Source organism: Lepisma saccharinum, chromosome 2, assembly GCF_977018435.1.
Source record: "Lepisma saccharinum chromosome 2, izLepSacc3.1, whole genome shotgun sequence".
NCBI classification, from domain to species: Eukaryota; Metazoa; Arthropoda; class Insecta; order Zygentoma; family Lepismatidae; genus Lepisma; species Lepisma saccharinum.
The window spans coordinates 125,437,652-125,452,498 of record NC_139230.1 but is presented as its reverse complement, the minus strand read 5'-3'; the positions used below and the strand labels follow the sequence as shown (position 1 = coordinate 125,452,498).

At 38.5% G+C, this 14,847-nt stretch overlaps 1 protein-coding gene across 1 annotated transcript; it reads left to right on the top strand.

Annotated features, from left to right (window-relative positions):
* The first annotated feature begins 13,719 nt into the window (after positions 1-13,719).
* On the top strand, positions 13,720-14,436 carry LOC145983629 (uncharacterized). Its single transcript, XM_083116693.1, has one exon. It carries the CDS (start codon positions 13,720-13,722, stop codon positions 14,434-14,436), a length of 717 nt encoding a protein of 238 aa, XP_082972819.1.
* The last annotated feature ends 411 nt before the right edge of the window (positions 14,437-14,847 follow it).

The following is a 14,847-nucleotide window of genomic DNA, read 5'->3' as shown; positions in this document are numbered from 1 at the left end:
CCTTAGAGCTGACGCACCCAAAATTTTAAATTCAAATTCAAATTAATATTTCATATTAAGTTTCATAGAAAGAAATTGTTTTAATAGGTGCAATAATTTCACGGAGCACCATGGCATTCTCTTTAACATTTTTTTCCCATATAGATCGTTTGGCTCCCAGGGCTGATTCCTGCCGCCCCATAGCTATAGCTCTGAACTTGGACTATAAGAACAGCAGAAATTGCGAGCGAAGCGATCAAGAAAATTTTACGAAATGTTCGTTTACTTGTATAAAATTTGAAATCGGGGGGGGGGGGGCAATTGCCCCTCTGTGGCCCTTGCAAGTGCCCTTGGCCGTCTGGTATAAAAATGCAAGGAACACGTAAAAACTAATTCCATCATGAGTACCCAATTGTCCTGCTATTCTTAGATTCTCCTAGTCTTGTTTTTTGACTTCAATGTTTGTTTCCCCTAGAATAGACTTCTGTCCAAGGTCAGGGGGAGGGGACAATGCCCCCTGCCCCTTGTAGTTGTGGTACTGTTTATGAGTGTCTCTTCATCAATTTCATGTCATCCTTCATTGTTGCGATTAGCTAGAAGTGGCAGAAAAGCAACGCAAAGTTACAAAAATCAAATATCCACTCCCTCTCTCTACCACACTATTACCAAAAGATAGACTTCGGAAACAAAAATTTAAGCAATTCAAAGTTCATAGCAACACATCCAAGAAACACATCCAAACACATTAGGCACCTTTAGTACAATACTACTCAAAATGTCGCAACTGTTCTAGATACTGAAAGTTGTGAAATCATTTCCCGAAGTCTAATGTGGAAGGGAATCCCCCCCCCCCAATCCTGATACGACATTATACGGAATCCCATACACCCTAATAAATCACAAAATCAATAAGTGTCTTTGTAATGTTGCTAGAGTAACACATGATATAATTGTAAAGATTAGTGAAAATTGCAGGTAGGAATGTGTTCTGTATCTTTCACAGGGGGGCAGAGCAGGCTCTCAGGGGGGCAGTTGCCCCCCCTGCCCCCCCTCTAGCTACGGGCCTGGGTTACCGAGTGTACAAGGCAAAACGTAAACCCTTCCTTTCCATGTTGAACAAAGGCAATCAACTACGGTGGGCAGCAATGTACCGGGGATGGACATTTCGGCAGTGGAACAGGGTTTTGTGGACGGACGAATCCATTTTCAATGTTGTGTACGGGAAAATACGGAAAACAGTCATTTGTCGGAAGGAGGAACAGAATGAAGCAAAATGTTATGCACGTCGGGTACAGAAACCTGCGTCAGTGATGGTATGGGGATGCATGACGGCATCTGGGGTTGGCCCACTACACGTCTGTGAGGGCATGGTGAATGCACACGCCTATACACGCATACTGGAGCGGCATCTTCCCACAGTGCGAAGGCACCTGTTCCACAGGCGGCATGTCATCTTTCAACACAACAATGCCAGGCCTTATACAGCGTGGCTGACAAGAGAATGGTTGACTCGCCATCACGTGCGAACTCTGCCATGGCCACCATCGAGTCCCGACCTCTCGCCCATTGAGAATGTGTGGCGTGTTCTTAAGCGACGTGTGCAACAGAGGGGACCCACGACAGTGGCTGCTCTTATCGCCTGCCTGCAGGAGGAATGGCACCGCATCGATGTGGAATACCTTGAACGACTCGTCCGCAGCATGCCCCGATGCATTGCCACAGTTATTCGCCGATGGGGCGGCGTCACACCATGGTAAACAGGATCCCCTCTAACAGTGGTCGAACTTCAATGTCACGTGTAGATGGACGAAAATGTTTTATTTTGTGTGGACACCATACATTGCTGCGTTGCAGTGGAAATTTATGTTTTCCTTTGTTCCATGTAGCCTGCTGAATAAAATATGTTCAGCATATGCATGTGTTCTCCTTCTTTCACAACGCACTCCTATATTTGTGACTGGTCGAACTTCATTGTCACTAAGGTTGTAAGCAGTTAGATACTAATGAAAAAATAATAAAAATAAAAAAATAATAGTTTTGCGGGTTAAGTGGTAGAAGAGCCACAGGCTGAACTTATACCATGAGGACTTCACTAACTCATTTGACAGAAACTGTGTTCATCTTTTAGTTTTTAATGCACAATGCTGTTCGTGCCATAAATCATACAATGCAGTGGTCATTAAGAAGTGGTATATTTGAGTTTGTAAAGTTACGTCAGTCAATATTGTGTATTGTAGCATCACACAGCACGAGCGTGAGGAAACTGGTAGGAATTCTGCTACTGTCATCTGCATCGGAAGGCAGGAAGGGTCACATGAGCCCTAGAACCAATAACGTGTCTCTCTGCTCTGTACGCCGGCGTTAGAGAACATTGTGTGCATGCTGTAGAAATCCAAGCTATCCCTCCAGATAGGCAGCAGGGAATATAGAGTCCTTTAAGCCAAACCTACCTGGCATCCGGCCAGGAAAGGCATTGGAAAATAATGCTAGAATGAGTGTTGTTAGTGGAGCGTTGCAAGCGGATTGTGAAAAATATATATTATAATGCTATGAAGGTCAAACATATATGAATTAGTCAAGTTTTACTTTATATTTACAGCATTTACGCATTTTTGAAATTTTAAATCAGGTGTCGCTGAGCGTATAGGCATACTATAATGCTACGCCACTGGCCATCACTCATCCTCATCTTCACAAAGTAGCCAAAAGTGGCACAATAAGTGAAGTAAAATCAAGCAAATCAATCAGATGACACATGTAAGAAGGTAGATGACAAGAGCCAGCACACCTACCAAAAATTGCCAAACTAAAAACAACAGAAGCACATCAAGCAACAGTGCAGAAAGTTCCAATCAGTCCAAAACAACAACAAAAAAAGTTCTACAGGAAACTGAGTACATTAGTTGATCTGTATTTATTTATTACAGAATTTCATATCTCCCAAAATATGAATTACAACAAATCTTTGCAAATTTTATATTATTGGGTATGGTTGTGTGAATGCCAAAACAAAGTTTCTTGTTGAAAATTTATCACAAGAATTTAGTTTTAATTTCCTCTAAATTATATTTAATCACTATCAGATTTTTTTGTACTCTTCAATTTTCAAATGTGCTCATGAAAATATGTATCCCATGTTCTCAAAGAAGACTACAGGTAGATCAATTTTTACCGAGTTTTAATAAACAATAAATATTCCTTCTTATTTATTGACCCTTACATAGATAAAGGCTAGTAGAACAAATATTTTGCACTATCATTAACAAAATATAAATAAATTAAATGTAAAAAAATAAAAATAAGGGTATTGGTGTGAAAGACCGGGTGGTTCAAATTGAGCACAAAAAAAAACATGGTTCGGTTTATTAATGCTATAATGTGGGATCCCATCTCAAATATGTAGACTTTTGTATAAATGGTAATGAGTGTTGTTTTCTGGCATGATGGATGGTAAGCAAATTGGGTTAACTTTATTTTTTAAGTTTATTTTATATAGCATAAGGGGGAAAAAAGTCTTGTCGTATCTGAAAAAAATGTATGACTATGAAAACAGAAAACTAAGGTTCTTATAAAATGAGGAAATGCCTAAAAAATAGTTTTGCTTCATGGTACTAAAATGCACATAGTGTGAATTTAGCTGACACAAATTCCAATTTGTGACTGTCTTTTGAGTTTGGTGCCTAACTGAACTTAAGAGTTTGCCATATTTGGCGATTATTTAATTCAGTCTTTTACAAACAGGATAGAAATTTGCATACTGGAGTGCATCTGTTTAATATAGCAACAAGGGTATTTCACATTTTCATTGTTGAGGTATAGTTAATTTCAATAAATTTTTTTATTATTATTATTATTATTATTATTATAGATAATCAACTTTATACTTCCCTAGCTTTATCGTGTCAATCATAATGAACAATTCATAAAGTTCATGATAGAAGCAACGGCCTTCCGGCATAGTGGTAAGTTGTTACCTTGCATTCGAGTGGTCTGGGTTTCAATGATCAATGGAGGTATACAGTGGTTAGATTTCATCTCAAACTGTAAGCCAAGAATGGATTAGCATATTGTTGCATAAGAGGGTTTAATAAAAATTTAAGCTCATGATGGAACAACTACAAAACATATCAGCCTAGATCCATATTCAAGTCTCTAATTGTAACAGCAAGTGACATAAAATCCCAAATAGAGATAAGCAGATTTCAGAGACATTCCGTGGGCAAAAAAAATAAAAACTTGCCAGAAGCATTTCACATTGAAAATAAAATAATTTTTAAAATAAATTTATAATTTTGTTCATTTCTGTGTAATTTCTCCTAAAAGCGTAAAAATATAAGTTTCTCTTTGACACTACTTTTTGACATATGAAGGTTTCATACTGAATTGAAAGTTGGTTGGTTTCACAATTATATGATGCATTAATCGTGATCGCCAAATTGGGCTGAAATCATTGAGCCTATTTTCGAAACTTGTCACATATCACTCTTCACTGTGAAATAATAATAATAATAATGCTCTCATCAGGGTTTGAACTCACATCATGAAGTTGAAGTTTTCTAATTTATAAGAGTAAACATGTTTGAGTCCAATGGCGCATGCTCCAACTGTGAAGGTATCTCGCTCTTGTTGCCTGGGGAGAATGTGATGGAATCACATGATTCGTTCTCCTCTTTCTCTAGCGCTGTGGCCACAGTGCGAGAAGAGGGAGTTTGTGTAATATAATTTGTTGATGGGGATTTAATGTTCCTTATTTTACTTCGCTTTTCTCCCACTTTTGGGTAATCGTAAAGATAAGGATGAATGGTGATAAGTTAAAAGTGATGCAACCACAAACACAAATGAACAGCATACACATGCAAGTTTGAAAGGGAGCAAGGGGGCTTTCCTCATCTTGAAAAATGAATGTTAATAAAAATACAAATTTCACACATATAATTTCATTTCAGTCACAGTAATTTGTGTTAATTATTTTAAGAGTGCTGCAGAGACATAATAACTTCAAACTGAAAGAGTGTTTGTTTCAGCAAGCAACAAAATTATAAGGGAAAACTTGCCTCGTTTGTCCCCCCTTAAGGGAAAAAAAACATGCTTGAATCTCCTGCAAACGCCCATGAGCACAAAGCAAATCCCACAGAGGATTATACTGGCTGTGAGTCCAGATGTCAGAGCTTCGTTAGTATTCAAATGCTGATCATTTGTAACAAGGAGCAAAATATTCCACTGATTATCAACAAATCAATTTATATAGATAAGCCACGAGAGATGTCACTTACAGAGGATAATGTAAGGTGGTGGGAACCACAAACTTGTTCGTCCTCATCTTCTTAAACTAAGAACGCTGTCTTCTTATTATTATTGTTATTATATTACATTCACAATTTAAAAATAAGTTTCTCAGATAGTGATTCTATATATTGAATCAAGATTTCAGTGGATTGAACACATGTGTGGGAGAAATAACTTGGTGCACGTTTATGTATTTATTTATACATCGTGGTATTATACAGATTATATGTGTATGTAGGTATGACAATGAGTGTGGACTAGTTTGCCCCAAGGTGACAAAAATTAACAACCAGTCAGGAATTCCCACTTCAAGAAGGTTATTCACAATTATTTTTAATTCAATTATGAAGACACGATGCCCTAATATTACGTATCTGCATTACATGTCGATCGGTTAACCAGGACTGGTCCTATATAAATATACACACTCCTAAACACGACATTTCTATCTCAACCTTACACCTAGCTTTGTCAACAAATAATCTAGCTCCAGTGCACCCAGCTTCGATTCGATTAGATGAATTAATGAGCATATTATGTGGAATTAATTCTGTGCACATCTGAGAACTGGTGTCAGATTTCAAGCACCAATTTCCTTTGATAGCAATTGATGAGGATGTGTAGAGAAATTTCTAAGAATGGTCAAAACCAGTTAAATGTTTCTCGAAGTTGAGTTTGTGCTTACAGGTTGCAAAACTGGAAGAAACTCCAACTATGATAGATACGTAGAAAAAAGGAAATAAACAATAAAGGTGAAACAAGAAGACCAAGAGACACAGGGTGAGGTAGTATAAATAATAAATAGGGGCAGAAAAAAATTGCAAAATAATAAATGAAGAGAAATTTGTATGAAGAAAGTTACTGTGAATATTTGGCAAAGAATTGCATATACAATATAAGAAGAAAGGGAAATGAGAGAAGTGGCATACGAAAGAGGGAATACATTAAGATAAACTTACCGATGTAACCCAGATTTGAACTTAATTTTTGTAACTTTCTTTCAAAGAAGATCGATGTTTCATCTTCTGGTGGGATTTATTACCAGAAAATTGTAGGAGTGGTCATTGTAGGCACGGAATTTTAGAAACAACACAATAAAGAAGAATACGTTCCAAACTGAAAATTATGTCACAAGCTCCGAGAGCGTAGTTCTTTCAATAATTAATTTCTTCTTGCCACACAAACAATAACAAAGTATAAAGTTGTGACTCAGTCAAATACTATTCGTGGCACTCGGTTGCCAGAAAAAGAAAAAAATACTTTGACCAAACCGGATCTAGGATTTCAGCTTACAAAGCTGGCATTTTACCAACATGGACACAAGCTGCAGTGATGAAACCGAGATATTGGGTAATCTCCTCATAAGATTCGATCTTTACCTGTCCAGCTCCAAACTTTTGATGTCACTTCTCTCTAATTACATTCATTTGAAAGCAATATGCTTCCTGGAATTGTTACTGTATGCTGTGCACACATTGCTGACAGAATATAACTAAAGGTTGTTCGTGTTAATTAATGAAGACAATTGGAAGTTGTGCTTTGTGGAAGGTTAGTGTTTCCAATCCTAAAATGATAATGTGCTCCTTCTTCCGTCAACATAGCAGATTCTGCTCTTTGACGGGGAATCTTATTAGCCAACAGCGAATATATTATTATATATTTAAACAATTTATTTCATGAAGAAGAGTCAGGAATCTATGAAGACATTGATTCAGTCCATTCTGATTTTGCGAGCATTGTTTTCCAACTTTTGAGTTCAATGACATGCTAGAAAAGCAGCATGCATACGTAAGAGAACGAAACAAAAGTGATTCTGAAGTCACGTCATTTGGCTGTTATTGCTTTCATTGTTTATTTTCTCCATTCCACATCTTGAATCTCAATTTGATTAGATTTTTGTTATTTAACATCACTTTTCTTCCACTCTTAGCTAATTTTAGTGGTAAGCACCACTGCTGGGATGCTGTTTTCCGAACATTTACTTCGGCTGTACTGCCAGACACATCGCCTACGAAGCTGCACTTGAACTCAAATGAATGTGCCACTTTATCTGAACATAATATAATGGTCAAATCTTGAGTAAAAGGTAATTGATCTAATTGCCCGTTATTAAGAATTAATTATACAATAGATAATATTAAATCCGTCGCAAATAAAGATGTCTAGCAAATGCTTTAGCCAAAGCAAGCTTGCTCAACCACCGGTTTTCGCCCAAATCCTGATTTTACATGCATTCATATGGAGAATAACAGGAAAAGAGGAACTTCTAAACTACTGGACCCAATTGGATGAGATTTTAACCAGTGGAGGACCACATCATGAAAGTACAGATTCCAGAATTTCAGAATAATCAGAACCGAACTACAGGAGTAATAAATTATTAAAGATCCAACACTGGATACAATGCAAAAGGGCATCCCCATTGAGAGAGGACTCGCTGGACATGCGAGACACAATAGCGGAGGGGTTAGCCTAATCTCTGCACGAGGGGCTGCTAGCAGAGGTCAAGGAACGGCATTAGCACAAACCAGGATAAGAGGACAACAGTCAAAGCACCAAAAACAATAAATAGGCACCTAAACACAGAGGCTAGAGCAACACCACGTTCAAATCTAGAATAAAAGAGATGTTTGGAGATGGCCAGAACACAGTTTTGCCAAGAAATGACACCGGAGTGTGAGCTATGCGCGACCTAGCTCCAATTCGCGATCAGACTTGTGGTCTGGACTTTTTAACACAAGTGATTGTTTAAAGCCATGGAGTAGAGCAAAGTAGACCCAGGGGGTCATTTCCCCTTGCTGTCAACACACCCGTGTACATACATTTTGTTATGTGAGACTAACACCAGACACGTCCGTCCACCTGTGTCAATCGTCCGGAACAATGTCCTAAGTTAAGTTAAGTTAAGTAGAAGTTAATAACAATTGATAGCAAAGTTAAGTTAATACTGAAGTGCATAACAGTCAATACCAAAGTTAATAACATTTAATATCTACGTGTGTCCATGTGAAACTGCGAATGGCTCATTACGTATGTTCGTCTCAACGCCTAAGCCGTGTATCTCTACGTACGAGTGACAGCGAAGGACTGACCTACAACTGCGCTAGTTTTTGTATGGAGTCAACAGTGTACGAGTACCGTCATGGACGTGCCAACGAAGTGAACTTGTGAAGCCAGCATCCGATGATGCTATATGGAACTGCCGAGTGATCCACTTTCGCCAACCAGGATAACCGCGAAGTACAACACCGAAGTGTGGACAACTTCCAAAACTGTAGGACCACTTTGACCTTACCCAGGTCAGAGGGAATGCAGTGAAGGTAAGATCCAACCATGTGTGTGTGTGTGTGTGAGAGAGAGAGATGACACAATCTACCGCGAATCTGCGTAAATCATTGCATAACTTAACTCAGTCCTATCGCATAACTAGACATCCTTATTCCGGCGGACAAAATCAACGTTATAGAACAAAGTATACTTTAACAGCCAAACAATACTTAATTGAAATATATTTGTACCTCCAGACACGATAGAAGGGTTCACACAAAGAACAATTGATCGCATTTCACTTAAAACCCTAAAAAGTAAATTATAAAAGGCAATGTAACCAAAAAATCATGCGAGGATCGTCAAAGTATTAATTAATTTAACATTTGTAATTGTAATATTGTCCCAATATGCCATGGAATGTGTGTATGAATGAACACTAGAGTGAAAGAGGGCATGATGTACTGTTTATTTATCTGTGTTTTAATATATGTGAATATTCTGAATCACCTTAGTACTATGTCACGTCATTTCAGGTGCTTGAAAACAAATCCTCCTAGGTTTATTCTTAGTAGCTCCGACTGTAGGCACTTATCCTGACCGTTTTATAATTCAGTTAATGGTTTAATTAGAGTGACAGGTGTGTCACGGTAAGCGATTCTGTGTTGTTTTGTTGTTTAATTTTGATTGAAAAGAGTCGTCTAACAAGAAGTGTACATATTAATTAACCATGGTGATTTGAATACAGTATTTGCAATTAAGATTATATGGAGGTAATACATATTCACATTTTATGAACTTGAACAAAAAGTAACAACCATGCATACCATAATGAAAATGAGTATTCAAGTTTTCATGTTAATAGTTATTGGCCACTATGTTCTTGCAGAATATTTCCTGACTTTGTCTATTGCAACATAGAAATAAGGACATTTAAATAAACATACCTCTTTTGTGTACGAAAATGTTCAACCCCTGTTCATCCACTGACCATCACGAGTTCCAAAGAATTCAACTGCAAAGTCTCCCTGCTGATGAGGAATTTTGGTTAGGTGGCTTGGGACAGCATGTGATGGAATTATCATACCTGGCCACCAACTGTTGTAAATTAAATAAGTAAAAAAATGTTAATATATGTGCAGGAATTAAAAAATACTGCATTACAGTACATGTAAAAACCTCTCTAAGATGCATATTTTCCCAAACAAAAGACCATGCCCTATCCACAGCTTTTTCCATAAAAAACATTTGCATGCTGGTAACTTCATTACTATAACGCAGCCTTGCCTTTTGTTTGCAAATATGTCTGTTGTTGTGTGCCGCACATATAGCTGTTAAAGGAAAGGAATTTTACAATCCTACTCAGGGACGTCGGAACCGGGGTCATGTGGTAAAAATGGGACTATATTTTTTTCCAACTTATGTTTCGTTTTGAAAAATAATTGGAAAAAATTTTTGCACTAATTAAATGAACATGAACTGAAGTTTTCAATACCAGCAAGAAGTACATGATACAAAGATTCATGTGCAGATTAGAATCGCAGCCATGTCTCCGCAAATCAACAGTAAGGTGGGATTATCCCCCTAGGAAGTCGCAACTTTGGTTTCCAGTTTTCCTTTGTATCTACCAGGTTATGTGCGTACAGGTGCAGTTGGTGTGAAACAATAAACCCAGAGTACCCCGATGGGAAGAGGGGGGAGGGGCAGAGAACAGCTTAATTTTAGATCTCTTTCTTTTTTCATCTACAACTACATTGCATGGATGTAGAGACTCAGAAACCAGGGGGGCAGATGGAGATTGAACCTTCTAGATAAAAGTTGAAGGTGGAAAAAATTCGAGATGACCTGGTGGTCTAGTTGGTCTGATTGACACACGAAGACCCAGGTTTGATTCCCCAGGGTGGGTGATCTAAGGTTGGAATTTCTCCAGCCTTGTCCCTGCATAAAGCAGCTCTGGGGCTCTCCCAGCCTCAAATGAAGGTCCCGTGGTTGGGGGAGGGGGTAAAGGTGGCCGGAGCATGGTGTTTATCACATTACCCCCAAAATAGCAGAGATCGAGAATGTGTGAGGCCCTACCCCCACATGCCCTAAATGTGCCTTCATGGCACGGTGCTATATGCATGGGTAAAAAAAAATCACACACGAACATAAGAATAAATGGTGTTACCTCTCTCTGAGGTCTAAAACTAAGCCATCAGCCCTAAACATGATGTTTAAAACAAATAATAAATCAAAATGGCCAAGAAACAAAAGTTCTGCCTCTACCCACAAATGTTTCAGTATTGCCCAATATGAAGAAACTACAGAGGAGGAGTAAGATTGTCTTTTAGCCCCCCCCCCCCCAGCCATAAAAAATTAAGACTATATCTATTCCAACTTATCTTGGTTTTGAAGAATATTTGGGAAAAATAATTTTGCACTAGGTATGTGAATGTGCACTCAAGTTTCCGTTAACAGCAAGAAGCAGTCAGGTCTCTGCAAATCAAGTATACCCATAGGAATTCACTGCTTCTGTTTCCAGTTTTGCTTTGAGGCCTGCTAGGTTTTGTACCTACAAGTGTGCTCGCATATAACAATACACCGGAGGAGGGGCGGGGGCAGAGGACAGATTAAGAGATTAAGTTTAAATCTTCTGGTGTACTTTCCAAACACGAGTTTTCTTTAAGGACCCCTTGCTGTGAAAATGGTCATTGACCATGATAAAAGGTATACCTTACAAGTTCTTGGAAATTCAAGTCTAGGCTAATCTCCCCTTTTCTTTCTAAATTTAGACTTGGTCAGACAACACAGTCATTGTTAAGAGTAGAATAACTGCAGAAGGTGTGTTTCGGCATTTACTCCAAAATTTGTAGTGATGAGTTTGGTTTTCCTTCTGCAGCAAGCAATATAACTGTGCATATATATGTGTAAATCATTTGCAGAATGTATATTGACTGCAAGGTTGCGTAGGAAGATCACTGCACTGCGCTTAGTTGCCTGATAGAATCAAAAGACTGGTAAGTTTTACTTGTCTCCTTACGTTTTCTTCACTAATTTATATTTTCTGTGTGAAAGGACAGAAAAAGACGAGACTAGAGACAGACAAGTATCATCTCGATATACCATTGATTCTCTGCCCTTTTGGGTTTTAAAACTTTGGGGTGTATGAACCACCATCTCTCGTGCGAAAGAGGGAACTTCTATTTTTAGGCCATTTAGATTTATTATAAGTTTACTGTTTGCTGTTTGTTTTAAATGTCATGTTCAGGGCTGATGGCTTAGTTTTAGACCTCAGAGAGAGGTAACACCATCACTTATTCTTAAGTTCATATATATAGGGTGTCATTTTAATGGCACGTATGGACCACGGAAACGTGTAGAGGACATCAAAACAAACAACTTTTCTCAGTAACATTATTCTCGTTGGCTCATCATTTCGGCGCTACAGTCGTTCAAAAAAGCCCGTTTTGCCACCTGAATGCTGGCAACCACACACAACATTTGATTGCATTTGTGACGTCATATCACATCGTGACCCAACAGGAAGTAAACAAACGATACGAAAAATGGTAGAAAGAAAATAGAATTCAAGTGGAAGTGGTCATATTGAATTTTGTCTCAGCTTACGTGTCATATATTGCAAATTTAGTGACCAAGTTGGCATCTAGAATTTAGTCTATCCACTTCATCCTTCTGATACTAGTTGTCTGTGACACACTGAACAGATGACAAAATAGAAATGAAAGAACTCAAAATTCCAAAGGTAAGCAACACATAATATAATGTATATTCAGGGCATTATGCGACAAGAAAAATGGTTCAAAATACAGGGATATAAGTAGTAGTAAAACAAACTCTCCGACAACTGTGTCTATCTACGCACCGGATACATATGTAATAGTTTACAAATGTGAACAGGGCAGTATATTCGCTACTGATTTATAATTACATTGTTACTGTTGTTTTACGTGTTTTAGCCATAATGTAACAACGTAAACCTCTGATACTTCCGTTATCAGCACAAAAGTACCACAGGGCATCTGGACACAAACCTGTAGATAACCTTGCAATGAGATTTGCAAATATTTGGCATGTAATTGGGCGTAAACAGCCACATGTAAGCTGTAAGTCCAATAACATTTCTTGTTGTTAATTTTGACATGTAGGCTGGGATAAAATCTGACATTGACACTTCATTTTGAATATGTTTTTGCCATTTCTCATATTGTTGGTTTATTTCCGCCTTCCTCTGAGATGACTGCTGATCTTCTGGCAGTCAGAAGATGTCTGGCTATGATGTTTGGTGTACTGGATGCGTTTCTCGCCTTGTTTTACAGCTATTAATGTGATTGATAATTTGTCATTTTCACAAAATGTGTGTGTTAATTGCAACCCTGCCATGTGCTGTTTCGTCACAGGAAATTACGTCACAAATACGATCAAATGTTGTGTTGGGTTGCCAGCATCCAGGCGGCAAAAGGGTCTTTTTTGAACGGCTGTAGCGTCGAATCAACGCACCAATGAGAAAAATGTTACTGAGAAAAGTTGTTTGTTCTGATGTCCTCTATACAAATCTGTGGTCCGTGGGTGCCATTAAAATGATACCCTGTATGTATGTATGTGTGTGTGTGTGTGTGTGTGTGTGTGTGTGTGTGTGTGTGTGTATATATATATATATATATATATATACGAAATGTCATACCATTCAATCACCTCATAAAATTTTTAATATCATATATTGAATGTTCAAAACATGTATGCGGGTGAGTTGGTTCATGGAAAATCAGTTAGATGTCAGGAGAAGTCAGTATCGGACTCTATTTTGTTGCGAAACAGCAGTTTGCAAGATGGCGGATAACGGCCGGTTGAGTGTCGAACAGAAGGTGAAAGTTGTAATGTTTTTTGCAGAAACAAAGAGTTTGGTAGTGACACAAAGGCATTTTCGTGCACACTTTGGTACAAGATGGGCTCCCTGTAAACAGACCATTCGCAGATTGTGCCAAATTATTAGAAACCACTGGCTCTGTGTTGGAGAATAATCGACGGCACCCGTCAAGTGTCCGAACACCTGAGAACATTGAAGCAGTTCGCGTGGCTTTGGCACGAAGTCCAAGCAAATCAACAAGAAGGGCGGCTGCTGAGTTACGAATATCTCGTAGGTCAATCCAAAGGATTCTCCACTCTGATCTTCACCTGTTCCCTTACAAAATGACAGTTGTCCAGAAACTAAGGGCAGTGGACAAGGAACGAAGGCATCAGTTTGCTTCGTGGTTACTGGAAGAAGATCATGTTCTGCACAACACTTGGTTTACAGATGAGGCGTACTTTCATTTAAATGGTGTGGTAAATAAGCAAAATGTTCGATTCTGGGCAAGTGAACAGCCTCACAAACTGCATGAACGTGAGAATTATGGAGAAAAAGTGAGTGTGTGGGCAGCAATTTCAACTCATGGAATCATTGGACCGTTTTTCTTTGACGACACAGTAAACAAAGAACGATACAAGGAAATGTTGGAGAACTCATTTATTCTGCAGCTCTTGGCAACAGGTCTCCATTTACACACTCAGTGGTTCATGCAAGATGGAGCCCGCCCACATACTGCAAACATTGTTCTTGATTTCCTGTATGAGATGTTTAATGTGCGTGTAATGTCTAATCGCTTTCCTGAACGTCACGAAGGTGGGAGATTGTGGCCCCCGCATAGCCCGGATATTAATCCTTGTGACTTTTTTTTGTGGGGTTTCTTGAAAGATAAAGTTTTCGCAAGAAAGCCTGCAGATGTAGTGCAACTCAAGGCCTTTATTGTGCAGTTGTGCTGTGAAATTTCGGAGGACTTGTGCCGGAGGGTTGTGACAAATGTAAAGGTTCGCTTGCAAGAGGTTGTGAACCATAATGGTGGACACATTGAACACATTCTGCACTAAACAAACTTTCCATACTCTGATAATTCACTATGCATTAATTTTGTAATGTTTCAATAATAAATAAATGTGTAATAAACAAAACAAATGGTAAGACATTTCGTGCACCACCCTGTATATATATATATGTTGAGAGGAGAGTAATTGTTTAGTTTCAGGTGGCAAGGTCGAGGCATGATCAAGATTTCAGACCTCAAGGAAGGGGGGTGGTGGAGGACGATCACCTCTCATGCTTTCAGTCTTAGATTTTTCTCTCAAATCTGAAACATCTCAGAAGAGCTATTGATCTGAGAAAATATATAAAGTTCAGACTGATTTCATTCAAATGCAATACCAGGTACATAGCTGCGATGATAATTACAGATCAAAATATCTAATTTTAAAGCAGTTGTGGTGGCATGGTCCTCTCCAACC